The sequence below is a fragment of the Rhipicephalus sanguineus genome, chromosome 7, assembly GCF_013339695.2.
Source record: "Rhipicephalus sanguineus isolate Rsan-2018 chromosome 7, BIME_Rsan_1.4, whole genome shotgun sequence".
Lineage (NCBI taxonomy): Eukaryota > Metazoa > Arthropoda > Arachnida > Ixodida > Ixodidae > Rhipicephalus > Rhipicephalus sanguineus.
In genome coordinates this window covers 157,498,220-157,520,315 of record NC_051182.1, presented here as the reverse complement: position 1 = coordinate 157,520,315, position 22,096 = coordinate 157,498,220, and the positions used below count along the sequence as shown (strand labels likewise).

Here is a 22,096-nt window from a genome sequence, read left to right as displayed (position 1 = left end):
GTCGCTTGATAGTTGGTTGGCAGAGCCATTAAGGCGCTTGTTTTACAACCTATTCCTATCAACGTAAAGTCCATTTCGTGGCAGTGAACTCATTACGCTCTTCAAACCTGGAGCTTTTTGTTTAAAGTTAGTGAGTTATGAAAGAGTTACGAACAAAATGAAAGCCAACGTTAATGGAATATTAGAAAGAGGCGTTCTCAAGCACCAGACTCGCCCTGCAAAAGTGTATATAAAAAGAAATAATATAAAATTCACTCGCCTGAATAAGTCCATATCGAGGTAGCGGTGGTCAAGAGCGAACTGCACACCGAGGACTGCGTAGACGACAGGAGGCTCTTGATCCCGAATTTTACTCTGGACGTACTCCACAATATGCTGCTTTGGGGAAAAAATCACGGTTTCGCCGCAAGGGCGAAGGAATGATTGCAATAGCAGCAAATTGGAATGGTATGCGAAGTAAATAAAAGCAGAGTGCGAAAAAGACGGAACGCAAGAGACAACGTGTCCCGTCTTTTTAGGGGCGAAGCTCCTTAGGGTGTGGGTCGTATGTATGTAGCCAGCTCTAGTTTACTGAATTGCTCACTAGATGGCGTTTCATGTATTTCTTAGAGTTGCTGTTTAAAGATGACAGATGGCGCTTGTATAATGCGAATGGTGCATGTCATCGGATGCCTGCGATCGTAAAAGGCGCTCGCTCTCGGCGCGCTTTCTCTTTCGCTCGGAGTCGCCGGATGGAGGCAAACAAGGCGCTCGCTCTTGGCGCGCTTTCTCTTTCGCTCGGAGTCGCCGGATGGAGGCAGACAAGGCGCTCGCTCTCGGCGCGCTTTCTCTTTTGCTCGGGAGCGGACACTTTGCCTGCATTTTAACCGATCACAAAGCGGTGATAAAGAAGGGACTACGTAAACCAACAGTACAAATAAAAGTTTGATGTTTAATATATACACGGTGTTTCACACTCTTTATGATGTACTGGTGATGTACTGGGCGAATTTCACGGAAGAGTTTCACGGTTTACCGATGATTTCCTCCGGAGCTTCGCCCCACTCATCATCATTCACCCCGTGGATAAGCTGTGATTGTTTTGCTCTCTGCTTTTATTTTCAGACAATACACCAGCCCGCCCAGCAACGCCTTCTATTAGACGAAGTAAGGCTAGCAGCTAACTTTTCTTGATCCGATCATGCGTAACTCTACACAACGCTGGTTTAAGGGCATACGGCCGATCCAGGGAGAAAAGTGCTTTTCGTCCAGTCTGTCGTCTCAACACGGAGCGGTGGGAGCACAGCATGTAGGAGGGCATATGAGTCGTTTAGCAATGTCTGCCGGAATAGCGCTCGCGACCACGCCCTTATGATCAAAGTTCGCAGCTGCTGCTCGAGCAACGCAGCCCCTTCTACCCCCGCAGCTTACGTCCCTTCATGCTCCTTACGAAAGGACGGGCGGGGCGTTTCCTCTCTTCTTATTGAGCAATCGATGGCAGGGCTCGAACGCAGGGTGACGTTATATCATGCACCCACAGTGCCACGGCACCTACTGTCGCCAGCATTCGCAAGCTTTTACTTGCGGGTACAACATACGAAGCGGGGGGTGACGTCATACATTTCGACTTCATACAAAAAATGACGGCGACGGCAAAAAAGCCGCGCAGATTGTCCCTGTAATTGCTAACGCAATAAAATGAAACGCGCCTCGGAAAGACATACTTGAACAGTTCCACCTTTTTGGCCTTCCGTGAGTTCTCTTATTACTCATAGGACGCTTATCAGTTAATCTCGCATTAATGTATGAACACGCACATGTTTATTGAAAGTTCTCGCATATAAAATAGTTGTTCTCATGTGATCATAAGCGAACAACAGATAAGTGCAAGATGCGTCGCGTGACTATTTTGTAAAATCTGCTATGCGTTCGTATACGTCAAAATAAATCGTTCTCAAACGATCACACGTGAACACTTGATGGTGGATGCCCGCGTCATACTATACCTATTGACAATTTCGCATACGTTTCACAACTGAAACATATAGTTCCAATATCAGTTTACAGGAATGTGTCATATATTTCTTCCAAAGATATACCTTCAGTGTCTCCAGATATGGTGCCAAGTAAGGCCCGGCCGTGGAGCTGTCTAAGTACAGGTCCAGCATACCGAAGTGCTTGACTCCAAGATTTTGCAGGTTGTCGATTCCACGATACAGCTGTTTATTTTCATCCGCTAAGATCACTGCGGCAGCTCTGCTCAAAAGTTGAATGATTCTCTGAGACACAGTTAATATCGAAGTAAGACCTACAATGACGTTTCAGTGAAAAAGTATTTTTCAAACACCACTTCAGTTATCTTGTTCGCATTTTGCTCTTTTTTTCCCAGGCTCTTATTACCTTGGTATGAGGTTCGAGTTTCGGTCATGGCTGCGCTTCTGTTGTGATCTCCCTTCGGCTAGAACTACCGCGCTGCGCAAATGTTTTCCAAACTTAGTTTAGATTAGTTCAACGAAGTGTCGCAAGATGGCACTACAGGCGCTGCTATCGCTGTTTATGGCTCCGCGAACCGGGTTATATGTAAAGGCTGTTCCACGAACACTGACAAGTTAATACATTTAAGTTGCTGTTTTGTCGTTGCACTCACTCTTGGAAAAAAGAAAGGAAGGGAGGGTGGGGACTGATGCTAGTACGACGCATTCAAAGCTATCGCACTGGCAACGCTGGTAGCTTTGCCGACACCGTCTTCGGTACCAGTAACCCTGTCACCCGTTAACGAGGTTCAATGACAAGATAAAATACTCTGTTATTAAGGCGAAAGGTTTAGATACCTCATCAAACGTGAAAATTGACAGTCGGCGTCCCGTGGCGTCGGCGACAGCGCGAACGGTGCAAAAAATAATCACCACTTGGTGACGCGATATTGGTTTTGACGTCACAGATCGCTAAATTTTGACGTGGTCGTGACGTCACTATGATGTGACATAAGGCGGCGTCTGACGATGACGTCAGCACATAACACCGTCGATTGGTTAAGGGTGGGCCGATCGCGGAGGCAGTGAAACGCCGGAGGCGGGCGGGAAGGGTCAATGCGATCGACTGAGCAGAAAAAGAAGATGACTTCGAGTCATTTTAGGCGAATGCTTAGGGTCCCTGTGAGCTTTTGTTGCGTCGTTGAACTCACTGTGTAGAGAAGGAGGCGCCGATGCTAGTTTGCTGCATTTTAGACCCGAGCTCGAAGAAGTGATCCAGGCCCTTATCAGACCAACCGGATGGATCGCTCTGTACGTAGAACGACTCGTAGAAGATGGTTTCGCACAGGCCGTCCTCGGGTAGCAAGCTGGACTCTGAGAAGTCCGTGCTCACTGTGCAGAGGAACGGACCACGGGGGAACACTGGGGCAAGAGGAGAACGGCTCAGTGAGTCAGTATACAACTGCGTCTTTACACAGCGAAAAGAGTGACACGCAGTAAACGACTTTACTCCCCTTAAAGGGGCCATGAACCACCCCTTGGGCTTGGTGATTAAACACATTTTCAGATGGCAGACACTGGTATGAACATCTAGCCAAATTGGCAGAAGAGGTTAATGGTGTTTGAGCGCGCAGATGCCATTTTTCTCAGGCCATCTCTTTCCATAGGGAGGCCTGTGCTCACACTCTTCGGAGCTGGCGCCCGCCTGCTTTTGGGGTCAAACAGCAGATAGCATGCTATTGGCCAATAGGCGTCATAAATCAAGACTGCGTTCGGATCAGATGCGCTTCTTGCCACGGGGTGGCGCCACGTGCCGGCGCCGCGCTAGATAATCTGCTAACATTACACAGTTAGCCACCAAGGGCTCGTGGGGACGAGAGATTCCAGAAAGCGCTTAAAGCACGCGAGAAACCTGTAACTCCGCTGGTTCTTGACGGATTCGAGAACGTTTTCCGCAATAGATACCTGAGGCAATAAACTTTAACACTGAGCTCATTCGATGATTACTTGGAATATGCGGTTCATGACCCCTTGAAGGAGGTTTTACTCTGTCTGTAAACAACGCCATTGCACCCTGAAAAGGGGAATTTTCGCGAATCAAAACACGCATATCACAGGGGGCTTTCGCTAGTCTACACCCTTATCACCGAAGAACACGAGCTCCCAGTTAGGGGAAAATTTCCAATTGAAGAAGCGTCGAAGGAACAATACCGCACAGATGATACACACAAACACAACAATATAAACAGAACGTAGACCACCCACGCAACATGCTATGCGCCGGCGATCTCGTATATATATCTCTAATATTTATACTTGCCGTTCACTTCCGGTGTGAGTATTTTAGTTCCGAATAATTACCAACGATTCACAGAATACGCGTTAATTTATGTTGGGTTGGATGTTGCCTTATAGCACTAAAATTTGAGACGGCTAATATTTTTTTACTCTTAAATTAGCGGTGTGAAATCATTCGCTGACACTGTCACATAGGCCACGAATATTTCGACGACTGATAAACACCTTTACCTCTCCAAGGGTGAGGTACAACATTAACCCTTACACAAACCACAGGGATCTTTGCACAAGCAAAGCAGCCTTTAACCCCCATTCCTACAGTCGTGCTTGAGAAATGGACAGTTTGGGCGCTGGAAACCGCTTGAAGGGTGCAAAGCGGTTTGCAGTGCATGGACAACGCGACAAGAGACGCGACCACTGCAGCGGCGATCGTGTTGCCTCTTCTTGTCTAGCGTGTCTCTGTTAATCCTCGTTCACATTGAAAGACATCGTGGGTGACGAGATCGGCAACACGCCACGCGACGTCGTGAGACAATCAAATGTCCTCATTCAGTTGGTCGGTTCGACTCCCATTTTCGTCGCCGGGAGAAGGGTCGCTGCATCCAAGTTTTCCCATTAATTGTCTGGTAATGGCGCGTTCCAATTTGCTCACTAAATGCGACGTTTTCCTCGCGGCAGCGAAAGCTCTCCTCAAGGGGTCTTGCAACCTTTTTCTGACGTGGTGAGGAAGCTCTGTCTATTGTAGTCAAGGCACCTGTGAACATGTCAGCCAAATATTGCAGCACTGCAAGCGGCAAGGAATTTAATATTACGTTTCAAAGGCAGCAGGAAATTCCTCGCTCTTCCCTCGGCAAATTCCGTGATAGAGCTGCCCGACCACGTCATAAGCAGAGGGTCGCGGCCATTGGCTGATTTGAGTAGTCGTGCGCTGCATAGTTAATGCGACCGCCGCCGCATAACACCCCCCTCCCCCCCCCCCCCCGCGACGCGCTATAGTGCTATAATTACATTTACACGCTGTAGAATTACACTCACGCAATGTGATCCCGCCGAATCTGAGCCGATGCGTTTAAAGAAAAATCACAGCATATCCACGGAGTGAATGATGATGAGTGGGCGAAGCTGCGCAGGTTCATCGGTAAACCGTGAATCTTACGTGAATTCTGCCCAGTACATCATCACCGACGTGAGATCGGGCGCGTTTATACTAAAGGTTCGATGAGTTATGAAGACTTGCAGCTCACTTTAATTTTACATGTACGCTGTGAATTTTCATTGTTTAGAAAACCATTGGTTTAGAAAACATCTGACGTCTTTCGTTAAGCAGCTGGCGTCTTTTCGTTTTGCTTTAGAAACATCTGGCGTTCTTTCGTTTTGCTTTTAGAAAACATCTGGCGTCTTTCGTTGGTTTATTTCATCAATCAACGGCGTTTTGAACAAAACTTTTATTGTTTAATCACGCACAGGAGAAATCTCACCAGGCACTACCTTGGAGGTAAACAATGGCTGCTAATGGGAATGAGAGACAGAAGAAGTCGGCTTTTAGCTAACACTTACACTTCTACTTCTACTAACGTTTCCTACTCGAACATGCCAATGGCTGCTAATGGGGAATGAGAGACAGAAGAATTCGGCTTTTAGTTAACGCGCTCGCTGCGAATTTTTTATTGTTCAACAACGCACAGGAAAAATCTCCCACCGGCACCACCTTGGAGGTCAAGATCTGGTACTAGCGTTACGACTGGTTACGCACTACGACTACAACTACGAGGGACGAACGGGTGCCGCTTTAAGGAGCGTCGCCCCTAAAAAACGCGGAAGGAAGTGCTGAATATTATGACGCGCACTGAAATAATTTCTTGCCGGAGCCACGCTGCGCCACTTCCCGCAACCCCATATGCCTTTCGCTCAATGCAAGAAGGCCAGCGCATTTCACCTTAGCTTGGGCCGCGATCGTAGGCTGCGCTTTCGCGCTTTTCACTCGAACCTAAACTATATACAGCGCCAATGTTGTCGCCCTTGGACTTTATCTAAACCTCAGGGCGACGTTGACGTAGGAAGTGTGCAAAAAGCGAGCATACATAGTAATACCCCTGTACACTTCGCCGCTACTGTCATTCGCACGCTGTCACACGAGAACGCTTAGTGCCACTCGCTGCAAAGTGCACTTGCCCGCGAGTGCGTTCGCCAAACTCGCTTCGCGGCGACGGAGTGTATAGCCTCGGTAGCAGTGGCTCGAGAATAAGTCCTTATCCAAAGCTGAGTTCATAGCATTTTAACACGAAAGTGTTTTATGCCTGGGTCCACCAAGTACATCCGTCACGGATATGACGTTGATAAAATGGACGCCAACGGGAGAGAAAGAAAAAACCAAGAAAAATATAACTCCGCTGGGAATCGAACCCACGACGTTGCGGCCACGACGGCAAGCGCCCGACGCGCTACCGACTAAGCTAACTCGAGAGACGGTAGACAAGGCGCGAACGCGCCTTATATCTTTCACACATTCTCTTTCGCGGCGGGCGGAGCGGGACGGTGCCGCCGTCTGTGAGATGTGAAAAGAAGTAATGCTTCACGATCGACACTTACTAGCGCTTACTCCGAGATTGCAGGCGATATCGGAGGTCATGGTTAAAGCGTCTCCATACCAGAGAGCTAGACTGGCCGCGCTGGCGTCGCCGAGGCACCCTTGACGCAGTTACATTCTTTGCCTGCTTTGGCTTCGTGTTAGCGTGCGTCGGCTCATCGGACTAGTGCAGCTTCCACGTGCACCAACGGGATTTCTCCGCCGCCGACTGCTTCAATTGCGAGAGCACCGAATAACAAAACTGCTGCAACATGCGTCGCAGAAAGGACGCGATTTCGACGGGCGAATGTCGTGCCTTGGTGGAGCGAGAGCAGCGCCAGCGAGACAGAGGCCAGCGGGACGCACGCGTTTGCGGCTCAGGGGGGCGATCGGAGATCTTTGTTCGTTCGCGATCGTTCTGCGGTGCCTACGTCACAAAAGTGAGAGGAGGCGCAGCTCTCCCGCCTAGAACCGCCGAGAGGAAGAGAACAGCCAATTGTGAAGCGGAGAGCTTTCCGGAAGTAGACGCGCATCCTGTGACGTCGGCACGGGGACCGTGAAGCGTTTCTCGCCTTTTAATAAATATAATTACTTTACAGAAAATTATTGTTTTTGCTTCTCAAGCTCAAACACTCTTTCAAACAGCAACAGCTTTGAGTGATAATATTTAATAATGTTAGTTTTTTTTGACGTCGTCGCTAGATGGTGTCGCGAACGCGAAAAAAAAAAAAAGAAAAGTAGCGGGTAGCGGCTGACGCAGTTTCAAAATGTCGTCCCATCGCGACGTCTGCGTTGGTTCTCGGGTGTCTGATCGTCAAAAGGAGCTTCTGCTGGCTTTTGTGAGAGAGCATCCACAGATCGCGACGCTGTCGTGCCCGCTGGAGCCGTCGTTCACGAGGGGAGGACCGGGACGACATGTGGCAGGAGCTGGTAGCGCTTTTGAACGAAGTCCCTGCGCCTAACACCACAGCCTTGCCAAACTCCGAGAGCAGCAGAGGTGAGTGCGAGCACAATTGTATTGTGGGTCGGTCATCTTACACGTCCCGCTTGTGCTTTACAGCGGCACCGGAGGCGGCCAGATTACGGGTTACCGCGGCCGCGTCGTGCTTGACAGGGACCGCGCGGGTCGACAGTAAGCGAGGCCCAGAGTTCGGGTGACCTGAATCGGTAAGCACTGGCTTAGAATATCATTGTTACTTGTATGCTGCGAATTAGTGTGCTCATTGCTTCGAGCCATTACGCGCTGTCAGTTTTACTTTTTCAAACAATATCGAGTGAATCACCCGGCCGCCGCGTTGGCTGAGGTGCTAACACGTTGTGCCGCTCAGAACAGAAAGCAAAACAGCCACATTTGCGGTGATGACGAAAGAACAGCCGCGAACTATATTTCGAAGCTCATTAGAGCACCCTACGTGTTCCAACCCATTTCTCAGACCTTCGAGTCGAGTGAGGCGCGTAGCCAGTAGATTTGCTTCCCTCCACCCTCTCTCCGAAGTCTGTGTCATAGCATGCCGCTGTGTAAACATCTCTAAAAAAAACATTGCTATTCCACTTCCAGCATTAGTGCACATTCGCCACAATAATTCCTACGAATTATTGTTTTTAGCTCTGTGTAGCTGCACTGTTATCATTAGTAGGGACCAGACTGGGATATAGTCTTTTTTTAACGTATGCTTACAGATGGTTCCCCCAGATCAGAGCCTGCAAGCATGTGCACTATCTGGGGACTTCCGTCGCCTGCACCGCCAAGGTTCTTGGTCGGGAACAACTTCCGCGGCTTGCAGGTGAACTTTCACATCTTGCACTCAAGTGTCAATCAAGAAACTTCTTACTACTAACAGGTGAGCCCTGCTCCAGCTGCTGCTGGTGTGGCTGAAGAGGATGTGGCCCAGGACCTTCCCCGTGCCACAACTCGTAAGTTTCGCTGATGTTTTTGATTAGCTGTAGATGGTATGACATGCTCACAGGTGATGCTCATGCGTGCGGCTATGTGTTTGTGAAGAGATGACATCTGTGGGCATAAAGACAAAAAGTTGCACAAAAAAAAATTTGGCAAACGGTTGCAGGAGCTAGTTGTTTGCATAACTGTCAGATGGAATAAACAGGTGTCCTGCCTTGCAGTTATGGTGAAATGTAGCGAAAAAGTTGCAGTAGAAGAATGTTCAACATCTTGAAATGTTTCCCTATTTTGCCACTTGCTTCAAAAGTGAAACTGAAAATGTGCTATTGCTAAATATACTGTTCAAAAAGCAAGCTCGTTATATAACTTAACATAGCCATCATACACAAATGCACATGTTTGCACCTGTGTTACACCTGCTTGCTGTATGTTATGCATACTGCAGCAGCTAGGGTTTCAGAAGGAGATTGTGTCAGTCATCGTGTAAAGCCAGACAAACGATTGTGTAGCCCTGAAAAGGGCTGCTTGGTTGCTTCTCGTGCAGAGGTGGTTAGAGGTGTGAGATGCGTTTGATGAGATGAGCGAAAATGAATTGCGGCACCGCTTTGGTCTGTCCAAACGAAGTGCATTGGTTGTGCGGTGAACTAAGCACCATTCATGAATGCCTTTAGGTCAGTGGATTTTCCACAGAGACGAAATTGTTGCACACACTGAAAGTCTTCACGAACAGAAGCTTCCAGCAAAGAGTCGGTAGCAGGAAATTTATAGATGATAATGGCAACACATTTCTTGGTTTCCAGCTCATGCCGCAGCTGCGAGATGGGGGCAACCGGCAGGCTGAGGCACTGGAGTTACTAGCCGCAAACACCAGGCGGCAGGGCCAGGCATCATTGGAAAGCTGCGCCAGGTTCAACTTCTCGGTGACGCGGTCCACAAATTGCAAGGCGTTGGTACCCTCGCCCGGGCCCTCACTGCAGCGGAAGCCACCTGCACAGTGATTTGTAAAGACTAGTTGTACATATATGTAGATTTATTTTTGTTCACACCACGAGTTGTGATACGCTGGTTTGCTTCAATGGTGCCCTGCAATTTTTTTTCAGTTAATTTTCTTTTTCTGCATATCAGAGGCACTGATGTGCTGTTTCATTGTACATAACACAGTGTAGCTCAGTGGTAAATCGTGTCCTGCAATGTCATTTTTTAAAATCTCATATGAATTAATGCATTCAGCAAGTTTGTAGTATATGCACATAGTGCACTGTAGTGTATCTTTTTGTCTATAGTGTATACGTGTAGAATACTCGATTTTTACATATCCTAGAAAAAAAGAAGAGCGTTTGTGCATGGTCTAGGTTGCACAATAATTTGGAAATATTGCAAGACCAAAATATAGTTGACGAACACGTGTGCTGTTGCTTAGAAGTGTTTAGACAACATGATTGGGTACAAACAGAAATTAATAATAGAGGAAGAAATATCAGCAACCAACAACTTGCATTTTCTTAGCGAGTTCGATTAGTACCGGTTCGACTGTGCCTTGTTTTCATGTACTACAATGACTTTTGTGCTGCGAGACGCGTATGATGATGCAGAGGAGCAGCAGGCACTTTGTAACAATTCCATTTGTATATTATAAAAGGACGCTACTTTTATGTTCTTTTCCTTGGCATTAAATTTAAGGGATATTATTTACTCTGCTTTTATGTGCATTGCTCGCGATACTTGTAATAAATTTCACTTCTTACACCACCCTTGTTGTTCACCTCATTTAAAAGCACGATCCTTGTTGCACTAAAGCTAGCGCATGTTGCTGTGCTGATTCAACAGCCTTTTCAGGTTACCACTTTGGCTCCGAATGGCACCATGTGCCATTCACAGGTGAGCTCTCACTTGTGCTTAGTGTGAAGCACCATATTTACAACCTGGTCGAAGTATTTCATCAGCATGGCATTGTGTGACAAGGGGCATAGGTCGGCAAACTCACTCATGAGTCGATTCACTCAGTTTCAGATCGAGCTGCGAGTCCAGGTGAGTAATACTTTGGTGAGTTTGAGTCCGGGTGAAAACATTTTAGTGAGCCTGAGTCCGAGTGAATCCGCCTGAGGAAATTTTGGTGAGTGAGTTCGAGTGAGCCCCAAGAGCAAAATATATTTCACGAGTGAGTCAGGGTGAACTTCACATTTTTTTGCCAACCTATTCAAGGGGGTTATTCATTGATAGGAGAACGCCGTTTCGTTGATATGTGTAGCAAACATTTGAAGTGTAGTAAAAAAAACTGCCTTTTGTTCATGCCAGTGACAAACACAATGAACAAAAACAAACACGCACCACACAATGCTGCTGAGGTCGTTGCAGCCGGCGGCGTACTCTGCGCAGGTGCTCAAGCATGCAGGCCCTGTGGTTCTCGAAACAGGTTCACTACACGGTTGCGCTGCTGCTGGCTCCCGTTGTGGTGGTGGTAGCTCAGCTGCTGCTGGCAGCAGCTCAGCATCGTCGGTGTCATCATCGTCCCCTTCGAGAACAGGCTCATGTGCCGCCAACGCAATGTCGTGCAGAGCTGCACAAGCAGCGATGATGCTTGTGCAGCTCTGCACAAGCTTACAGCGATGCACCACTCCACAACATTGCGCAAGGCGGTGTGGGCCTTGTTGTAGTGGTTATCAGGGGTGCCACGAGCTGGTCGTCCGGGCACTGGTGTCAGGAGCCACGGTTCTAATGTATAGCTGGAGTCTCCTGCACGAGGGCGGCATGACAGCTGTAGTGATAACGTCTTGAATGTGGCAAGCATTGACAGCACTTACCAAGCAAGCCGAAGTTTTGCTTTCAGGTGCTGACGGAGAGGGCTCCCCCGCCATACCCACGAGTCATGACATGACCCCAGGAAACATGGACTGACATCCAGAGGTCGGCATCACATGTCTGCAGAATTCAATTCAGTCAAAATTGTACCCATAAAAGACCTTGGGTACAATGTTGGGTATTATGTTAATGTAACTACATCTGTCTGCACTGTTACTGACTGTTGAACCATAGCTATGAACAAATCATCGACAAGGTAGGACTTGTACCATAAGTTCTAACACGCAGACAATGCAGTGTCAAAGGGTAGTCTGCATGTTTACTGCTTGGAACAACCCATCTTCCAGCCACCAAAGCCTTTTAACCAAATTACTGCTGTATGTTTAAGGCAATGTATCACAAAATGTCTACAACACTAAAAACTTGCGACTGAAAAAAGGGTTATGAAACAGTGCGTATTTAATGTATGTACATGCTAGGGCGCGTTCCGAGGGACCGAAATAAAGTTTATTCATCCATCCATGTATCGATCCATGTAACGTCCATCACGACAATGAACAATAAGGACATACTACGGCACATTCTGGCAGCGTTAATCTCAACAAATACAAATCGAGACTCAAGCTTCGGGTACACATGGCGAACGAGCAACGGTAATATTACGCACTGTGCAGGCCGCTGAACCAAAATGTACTCCACGTCGCATGATTTCATTGCTTATCCTAAGCGAAGTGCCCTGAAACGAACCAATTCCCGTTCTGGATGGATCGAAAATACCGCTCAACAGCCTTAGTAAAGCGGAAAGTTTAAGCGATATATAAATGAAACAATTCGCTACGCATACAATGCATGAATAATACTCACGATCACGGTGTTCAATGCGTAGACTCCCTTCCGCGACATGTAATGCGTCGTGTCCCGGAGCTCAGACCATGGGACTTCTGGATGGCGATGAGCGTACCATCCACGCACCCGACCACAACGGGAATCCGCCCGAGCCGCGCGAACGCCGCCTTTGTTCGCTCTTCGATTCTGTGGTCTCCGGAAAGGCCACCCACCGTTTTTGCCCGCGAACGACAGTAATGGCGTGTTCCTGACGGACGACTGCGACAGGCCGATGAATTCCTCGCTGCCGACAGCTCGCTGGAAGCATCCGATCGCAAAAAAATCTCAGCGCGCACAACACCTTCCGCTCTGTTTAAATCCCACTGGTTTGTTGGCACCCGATGACGGGGTCGAGTTCGTCGCACAACCAACGTACAGCACGTTTCGAGAAACGAAAGCGACGCTGGAATTCACACTCGCTCATCTCTTCAAACGCATTTCGCACCTCCTACCATTCTGCATCTGCTTCGAGAAACGCCAACGTAGCAGGGAAGCACCGTTGCAAGCGCCATTTTCTCAAAATCAGCTGTTGCGGCAGCCGCAACCGCCAAATACATGCCATGCGACGCCATTGTTCGCGCGAGAGAACGCGAGCGAACGGGCTCGCTCTCCGTTCACTTTTAGCAGACGACATGCTCGTTATGACGCGGCATGACGTCACCAAAAAAGAAAACATCAAGAAAAAAAAAGAAATGGCCACGCCCCTTAGAGTGGCGTGAGTTGTCCGGCTTCAGCCAATCGCGTGCGATCATCAGAACGAACGCGAACGAACGGCGCAGAACAGAGATCTCCGATCGCCCCCCAGGCTACGAACCTCTACCTCCCGTGTTACTGAAGCGCAATGTGTGTTATGTATGCATGAGCACAGGCGTCGGCTACCCATTACTAGAAAGCGCACGCCATGCCGTTGCTGTCCTTAATTGACGACGCTTTGAAGAAGTGCATACCGGGTACCAGTGTTGATTATGAGCTTGTTGGTATCATCCTTACGCGGGATTCACGATTCGCTGTGTTCAAATATATGTTCACACCGTCAGCTAGCACAACGGTTTAATCACGACCACGGCGTTAGTCGTCGCGATAGAGACATGCTGTCAACATGGGTGCATCCACGTGAAACGGTGCTATAGCTGCCAAACACGAATAGACATTGTACAAGCTCTCATATATAACTACACAATAAGCACTACTTCTGTGAAGACACGTTTCACTTTCATGTTATACCGATTCCTATGTTGGAGGGATCAGCTATGTTTTTTAGGGGCGAAGCTCCTTAAGGCGGCACCCGTTCGTCCCTCGTAGTCGTAGTCGTAGTGCGTAACAAGTCTTACGCTTTGACCTCCAAGGTGGTGCCGGTGGGAGATTTTTCCTGTGCGTTGTTGAACAATAAAAAATTCGCAGCGTGCGTGTTAACTAAAAGCCGAATTCTTCTGTCTCTCATTCCCCATTAGCAGCCATTGGCATGTTCCAGTAGGAAACGTTAGTAGAAGTAGAAGTGTAAGTGTTAGCTAAAAGCCGACTTCTTCTGTCTCTCATTCCCATTAGCAGCCGTGTTTACCTCCAAGGTAGTGCCTGGTGAGATTTCTCCTGTGCGTGATTAAACAATAAAAATTTTGTTCAAAACGCCGTTGATTGATGAAATAAACCAACGAAAGACGCCAGATGTTTTGTAAAAGCAAAACGAAAGAACGCCAGATGTTTCTAAAGCAAAGCGAAAAGACGCCAGCTGCTTAACGAAGACGCCACATGTTTCCTAAAGCAATGGTTTTCTAAACAATGAAAATTCACAGCGTACATGTAAAATTAAGTGAGCTGCAAGTCGTCATAACTCATCGAACCTTTAGTATAAACGCGCCCGATCTCCGTCGGTGATGATGTACTGGGCAGAATTCACGGAAGATTCACGGTTTACCGATGAACCTCCGCAGCTTCGCCCACTCATCATCATTCACTCCGTGGATATGCTGTGATTTTTTAAACTACCGCTTTCGTTATTAAGAACATTCTTATACAATAAACTTACTATATACCACAAAGAAAACTGCTCTGCCATTCTCGCGCTCAGGCAGTTTACGGCCACGGCTGCCAGGGGCATACCCAGAACACGCCGTGCAATGACCGCAGCCGCCGCGTTTGTACGTACATTTTATTTGAAGGGCTGTTTATAGCTATAACACATTATTACTTAAGAAATATTGCCTGGAATAACAAATGGCTGTTGTGCTACTTAAGTACCCATCGCCATTATTATCATTTACAAAGTACAATTGCCTTTCTCGTGTAACAGCGCGCCACCAAAGTGACTTTCTGGGGGGGGGGGGGGGTAAGTGCACTCGCTCAAAATGACACTAAATTTTCCAGTGTGAGCGGGTAAAAGCATTTTACGCCCTCAAATGGGTTTTAACTTCTCTATAACTAATACCTTTACACCCTCTGAAAAAGGCATTTTCACGAATCAAAACAAGCATGTCATAGTTGGTCGCCAATCGCTAATACACCCTTATTACTGAAAAAAAATAAGGGCTACCAATAATCGGGGAAAATCCGATTGCAAGCATCAATGGATAGAATGCCGCAGGTACACACCCTTCCTACACAAACATAACGTACTAAAATAAGCATAGGACAGAATGCTTGCGCTATGAAACCATGCAGGGTCCTTCCGCGCGAAACGTCCCAGCCACTTTGGCACCATTTCATACTTACTCGAAAAAAAAAAAATCGTGCGGATTTACTACATTGAAAACAGTGAATTACTAGAATATTACGGAGAGAAAAAACATTTGGTCACGTGGGGGCAATTTGAATTTCGCAGAATGTCGTCCGAGTGACCTTTATCAGAAAATTTATCCTTAGAGTACCGTTTCTTGTTTGAGTACTGAATTTGGCCAAGATATTAAGCAAAGGCGTTTTCTGGGTTGTTTGAAGCTCAATAATATTACTGTAATTTTTCAGTCATGCGCAACTTCAAACAAAACCTCTGCAAAAATGTTTCATGTTTGCATTTTCTCTCTCATAAGATTGCGCTATGTATGAAGATCGGAGTCATGTATACTTACTTTACAGAAAGTATATTTTGCGTTAAAAATACTTTCAGACCAATGATGTTTCTAAATTTTACGAGAAAAAAAACACAAATTTGAAAAAACAATAATTTCGGTCGACATTGAGACGCATTTTACACCACGTGGTACTCCAACTAAAAATCAGCTTTATATCTCAATCGAAAGCAAATAAATAGTTCTTATATAGGAAGTTTCATCATTAAAATTTTTGTTTGGAACTTCAACGGCAAATTGGAACTTTAACGAGGAAGCTGCAGTACGACCAAATGGGGAGTTGACGTCAATGGTCACCTTCAAAAATTATTTGCTTCCTTAAAACGAAAACTGCAATGACGAAACTTCCCAAATAAGAAGAACTATTTATTTGATTTCGATTGAGATATATCGCTGATTTTTAATTGGAGCACCACGTGGTGTAAAATCCGTCTCAATGGAGAACAAAATGATGACTTTCTCAAATTTGTGATTTTTTTCTAGTAAAATTTAGAAACATGAGTGGTCTGAAAGTATGTCTCGCGCAAGATATACCTTCTGTAAAGTAAGGATTCATTACTGCGACATTCATACATAGCACAGTATTATCACTAAAAAAATTCAGACATGGAACATTTTTGCAATGTTTTGGAGGTGTCTATGACTGAAAAATTCCAGTAATAGTATAGAGCTTCGAACTTCTTAAGCAAACGCCTTTGCTTATTATTCAGGCAGAATTTGGCATTGAAACAAGAAACGGTACTTCAAAAATACGTCTTCTGATATACGTCACTCGGACGACATTCTGTGAAATTCAAAATGCTACCACGTGACCAGAAATTGCTTTTTCTCTCCGAAATATTCTAGCCCTTGACTGCTTTCAATGCGATAAAACAGCACGATTTTTTTTTTTTCAGGAAATATGAGATGGTCGCCAAAATGGCTGGGACGTTTGGCGTGGCCTGACCCTGCACCAACCATCTGGTATATTTAGCCATAGTATTTGAGCTGCCGTTCAGTGCCGGTGGAGATCTTGCTGCTCTGCATATTTAAACAATAAGCATTCACACAATACGCGTAAGTTTCTGGTGGGCATGCAAATAGCCCTAAAACAGGTATATGTGATGCTAACCCGCGAGTTCATATCAGCTGGCACTCCTGTGCTATGAGTCACAGGTGTTTTGATAATCTATAACACTCTCAGCTTCAGAAAGATGTTTTAGGTAAAACGTTAACTCTTACGCAATAGAAAAGGCTAATTGTGCAATCAAAACGATCTAACAACCCCCATATTTGAAAATTCTAGTTAGGCAGAAGGGTGTCTTGTTTGCTTGATATTGCCTTAAACCTGTAAAGTGGTTTACAGTGTGTCGTTAAAGTCACTATAAAAAATGCCTTAGCAAACCGCAGAAACTTGTTAGCATTGGGTGCCAACTCACGCGTCGGTGTGTCCGTTGTCGTCAGACCCTCACTCGTCGTCGCTTCCGGTGACACCGGTTCCTCACCCGTCGGTCTCTTTCCTCCTACCTGCCTTGCCGGTCGGTTCGGACGTGCGCTCCTCTGTTCCCCACCACCCAGCAGTCGCTTTTTCTTCTTATTCCCAGTTATTTATTTTGTAGCTTATGCACACCCGTGCGCCATAATTTTAATTTAGTTATATTTCTTTTCTATCTCTTTTTTTTAATTTCTTTAATTTTTTTTAAGTCGCCTTTATTCGCTCATCTGAGCGCAGCCCTTCTCAGGGCTCACCACCGCAGGCGCAATGTAGGTCCCCCCACTCTACTTTTTTTTTTTTTTTTTCCTCTCATCTCTCGCTCTGCTCACCACGGTGATGGGCGACGAACTACCTCCGGACTTTCCTCCGGGTTACTCCCTGAGCGGTCCAAACCGCTCACGAGCCTACGACCTACTACTGAAGGAGGCCTCGTACCTCCTCAGACGGGACAAGGGGACCCCAACGTCTGGAGCTCCCACGGAACGACGGAAACGTACTCGGGCCATCAAGAAAAGCCCTGGCAAAGCGCGCAAGCACCCGCAGCCTGAGGAAACCAAGAAGGTAAACCCAAGGCGCACACCAGCATCTCGAGCAGGCTCTTCATGCGCTGACACTCCGCCATTACAAATCGAGGCGGCCGCAAGCCCCTTCTTCCCGCTTCCACCTCCCCCAGCCAGCCATCTTTTCTCCGGGGACGCCTCCGGCAGCATTCCGACACACGGCGACCCGGCAACAGAAACCTGTTCTGCTTCCCGAGAAGCGCAGAGCCAGGAGAGCCCCCCACATTCCAGCGCCGGCCTTTTGTCGACTTCTCGGGAGGAGAGCCCAGTTTTCAGTGAGGAATCCTCTCCTCTTTCCTCCCCCTCCTCCTCCGCTGCTGCAGCTGAGACAGGGAAGGACACACACCATGGTACATCCACTGCGCCCCCCTCTCTCCGCTCTCCGACCATCTCTGCTGTATCAGCGCCCCCCCAGAGGAATGGAGCGGAAAAAGAGCAGCCGAACCAAGCCTTGGCTACCCCCCCCTCGCAGGAATCTCTTTTGACGCCTGTCACCGAAAATGGAGCCCCCGCAGGCGCACCCCCCAAGCATCTCTCTCGGCCAAGTTGCGTTTTGGGCCAGCTATCGGACTCATGAACACTTCCCCTCCCTCCCGCCTACAGGAGCACCGAGCGGCACGGCACTCTGCGCACCGCTCGTCCCCATCTCGAGGCCACAACCCAAGCGTGTTGAGAAAGCCGCCCCGCCCTCTATCCAAACACGCCCCCAGTCACCTGGTCGCACACAAGTGGACACTGTCCTCTACCGTCCTGCCGACAGGAAGGCATCCTTCCGGTCTGTCTCTCAGGAAGCCATCTCCGCCTCTCTCGCACCCATTGAGGGTGTTGTACTTGTGAGAGTAAACTTTCGCCGCAATGTTGTCGCTGCCGACGTCGCTCCTGGTACACCCTTTGATACCCTGCTCGCCACCGCCGACATCTGCGGCATCCCTGTCCGCGCAAAGATGGCGACAACCAACACCTGCAGTGGTGTTGTGTATAACGTAGATCCTTCAATAGGCGAGGACCAAATCCGTGCGAACATCACATCGCGGCTTCCCATCCTGGAGTGCTCCCGTGCCGGCCGCAACATACTCGTGTCCTTCAGCGGTTCCAAACCCCCTGCTGACATCGAACTGTATAAACAGCGCCGCACGGTGCGCCCTCTACGGCCCCGCCCAACCCAATGCTCTCACTGTGGCCGCTATGGCCACACTGATGTCACCTGCACATCGGAGCGGCGTTGTGTGCGCTGTGGAGGGCCCCACGCCCCGGTTGATGTGCACGGCCGAGCAGCCAAAGTGTCTGTTCTGTGGTGCAAAACACCTTGCCACGGAACGCGCTGCCCTCGCTGGCAAGAGGAGCGACGCGTACTAGAACTGTCGCAACTGAGTCGGCAGCGCCGATTTCGCGTAGTGAGGCCCTCACCCTCGCACGGGCATCGGACACCAAGGCTTTCCGGCAACCCTGCAAAACAACACCGCAACTACCGGCCGGTCGCCGAGGGCCTATCCTACGCTGCCGCCATCGGCGTCACCGCTCCCGCAGCCGTGCCCCCCACCCCACTGCCCCTGCGCCCACCGGCCACAACACCAGTGACAATAGGGGTTCAGGTATCACACTCCTTGTGGCAGCACTCCGAGCTGCAATGGAATCTTGCCCTATGACTGCCCGGTCCGCCCGCTCTGTGTCGCAGCCCTGGCCACTCAAGTGGCATAACCAGTGATGGCGAGTAACTACCACCGTGAAATTAGGCCGCGCATTACTGCAGTGGAACTGCAACTCACTGCGCGCCGCAAGCAGTCCTTGCAGCGATCCTCCCCTTGCGCAGCTACGACGTCCGGCTTCCAGGAAACGAAGGTTCGCGCGGAGGAGGTATCGCTGCCGGCTACATCGGACTATAGCAGCCCAACGCAGTGTGCGCTGCCTGATTGCAAGAGTGTGCCGTGCGTGACGCTTTACACCCGCCTGGGAAGCCGCGCGCCGCGCTGTACATTCGCTCTACGCTCCCGCACGCCCTCATCCCCACGGAACAATTCACGAGTGAAAACGGTGTGAGTGTGTGGCCGCCGTGGTGCGCGTATGCGGTGTTGACACCTCAGTTGTGAGTATGTTCGCCCCGTCGCCGCGGCCAGCTACGCGTTTGTGCCGCCCCTCGTCGCTGCCCTCTCGCGCGACCACGTCCTCTGCGGAGACTTTAACGCGCACCACGTCAGCTGGGGTGATGCGACCACCGACGTGCGCGGTCGGGACTTGTGCGACGCGATACACAGGGCTGGACTCCTCGTCCTGAACAGTGGGGAGGCAACCTTCATCCGTCGCAACACGGCTGCCACTGTGATCGACCTGGCCCTTGTGTCAGATCGCTGCTCTTACGAGTGGAAGCGACACCCTGACACGGCCGGGTCCGATCACTTCCCGATCGCTCTCCTGCCGTCCCAACCCAGCCGTGGTGCCGTGCGCGAGTACAAGGTTGTGCGGTGGCCGCTTTTCCGCGAGCTGTGCGTGAGTGTTCAGTCCAGCGAGAACTTCTTTGCGCGTATCGCGGACTGTGCCGAGCGTGCAACCACTCGTTGTGTGGTGCCCGCTGGAACGACCCTGCCCGACATTAAACTACTAAACCTCCGCGCAGTGCGCCAGCGTGCACAGAAGCGAGCACTGCGCTCTTCAGGCCCCGGTGCCTGGACAGAGTACAACCGTCTGGACGCTGTGTGCCTGACGCCACGCGCAACAACTGCGCGACCGCAGCTGGACGAGCGTGTGCTCCTCCCTCCGTGACCCGCGCAGGCGCCGCCGAGGCTGGCACATCATGAGAGTTATGCTCAACCCGAAGGTGTCTCGCTTCCCCGTTCTCGCCATCGCGGTGGCGCGTGGAATCACGGAGTTGGAGCTCGCAGAGCTCATTGCCTCATCCTTCGAGCTCCCTCCTGCTGCTGCCCAGACCCCTGCTCACACCCTGAACCACACGGCCCCACACCTCCCGACACCCGAACCTGCTCTTGCGGCTGCCATCCGCTCCCTTTGCGAGAGCGATTTCACCCTGTCCGAGCTGCAGCGGGTAATTCAAAGGAAGCAAACACGCAGCGCTCCTGGTGCGGATGGCATCACACACCAGCTCCTGAGGAACTTGGACTCATCCCAGCTCCCTCTCTGTTAGAGGCATACAACCGAGTTTCGCTGGTGGAGGCCTTCCTGATCAGTGGCGCTCTGCTGTGGTTGTGCCAGTCCTTAAGCGAGGCAAGCCGTCCCGTGAACTCAATCGTATCGGCCCATCTCCCTCACATCCGTAGCTGGGAAAACGATGGAGGGAATGGCCCTTCACCGGCTTCAATGGCTCGCGGCGGCTCGCGGCGTCTTTGCGCCCGAACAGTGTGGCTTTCGACCTGGTCGCGCAACAGCTGACTGCCTCGCTGCCGTCGTCAGCACCCTTGAGCAGGCCCTGCACGATGGGGAGATGGCAATCCTGCTCCTACTTGACGTTCAGTCGGCTTTCGACTCGCTCCCCCACGCGTCCATCATCAGTGCTGTGCGCGCACTCGGTGTTGAGGGCAGACTCTTGAACTATCTGCAAGCCTTCCTCACTGACCGCACGTTTTGTGTGCGCGTGGGGAGAGCGACAAGCTCACCGCGCTCCGTCCACTCTGGTGTACCACAGGGCAGTGTCCTAAGTCCGTTTCTGTTCAACTTGGTGCTCGCGCCGCTCGTGAAGTGCCTCCCAGAAACGGCCGACCTCCCTGTACGCGCGGTGATCTATGCCGACGACGTCGCGCTGTACGTGCGCGGCCCCACTCGCAAGTGCCGGGCTGTGCGCGAACGCATCCAGACAGCACTCGAGCGCGTTGCTGCCTTTTGGAGGGCATCGGCCTGGCGCTCTCTCCAACGAAGACTGAGGCGCTCGTGGTTCACCCCAGGGCTGCTCCGCGCCGTCATCTCCCGTGCCTACAGCTTCACGGTGCGCCGATCGGCTGGCAAAGCTGCGTGCGATTACCTCGGGCTCACGATCGACAACCGGCTACGGTGGCTGCCCGCTGTCAAGCGCATTCGCCAGGCCGCCCGTCGAGTCGAGACCTGTGTGCGCCGACTCCTCGCCCGTGGTGACGGCTGCCCCCCCCGCCTTTGCTTGCAACATCTACGAGGCAATCGCACTTTCGGCAGTGCATTACGCCCTTCCACTGTGCAGTGTGCGGGAGGTGCAGCGACGCGCGTTGGAGCGGGATTACCTGCGTGTGATCCGCATGTGCCACGGTCTTCCCCGCAGCTCTCGTGTGGCAGAAACACTTGCGGAAGCTCGTGCGTGGCCTGTGTCCATTAACATCTGACATGCGCGCCCTCTGCCACATGGAGCGCCTTCACCGAGCCCCGGACGCCGGCCCTCTACTCACCAGACTGCGTGCAGTGCCCAACTCGCGCGTCGGACGAATCCTCGATTTCTACGACAGCTTAGTGGTCGAGGAGCCGACGACCCCCTGCTCACTGGCCCGCCCCACACTGCCGCGAGCCCCTGCGAGTCTCCCTCGAGCTCCCCGGTGTCCGCTCCAAGCGCAACACCCCTCGCTGTGCCATCGCTCAAGAAGCCGCAGCGCGGATGCACGAGGACCTCGCCGGCAGGACTCACGTCTTCACT

The 22,096-nt window shown here is 50.1% G+C and overlaps 1 protein-coding gene and 1 long non-coding RNA gene across 2 annotated transcripts; one reads left to right on the top strand and one right to left on the bottom strand.

The window, feature by feature from the left end:
- The first annotated feature begins 8,331 nt into the window (after positions 1-8,331).
- Positions 8,332-9,836, top strand: LOC125759220 (uncharacterized). The gene is made up of 4 exons (XM_049417625.1): positions 8,332-8,600; positions 8,658-8,730; positions 9,517-9,552; positions 9,595-9,836. The coding sequence occupies exons 1-4, from the start codon at positions 8,487-8,489 to the stop codon at positions 9,726-9,728; spliced, it is 357 nt and encodes a 118-aa protein (XP_049273582.1). The 5' UTR covers positions 8,332-8,486; the 3' UTR covers positions 9,729-9,836.
- Positions 9,837-11,074: 1,238 nt separating this feature from the next.
- Positions 11,075-12,430, bottom strand: LOC125759219 (uncharacterized). The gene is made up of 3 exons (XR_007416755.1): positions 12,380-12,430; positions 11,518-11,635; positions 11,075-11,449 (listed from the first exon to the last, which is right to left on the bottom strand). It is a non-coding gene; the product is annotated as an uncharacterized LOC125759219 (long non-coding RNA).
- Positions 12,431-22,096: the final 9,666 nt, after the last annotated feature.

Excerpts from the sequence above, each read along its gene's own strand:
- LOC125759220 (XM_049417625.1), top strand. The coding sequence starts at position 8,487 with ATGCTTACAGATGGTTCCCCCAGATCAGAGCCTGCAAGCATGTGCACT. Across the intron at positions 8,731-9,516 it reads CCTTCCCCGTGCCACAACTC|CTCATGCCGCAGCTGCGAGA; the intron begins GTAAGTTTCGCT and ends CTTGGTTTCCAG. Across the intron at positions 9,553-9,594 it reads GAGATGGGGGCAACCGGCAG|GGCCAGGCATCATTGGAAAG; the intron begins GCTGAGGCACTG and ends ACCAGGCGGCAG.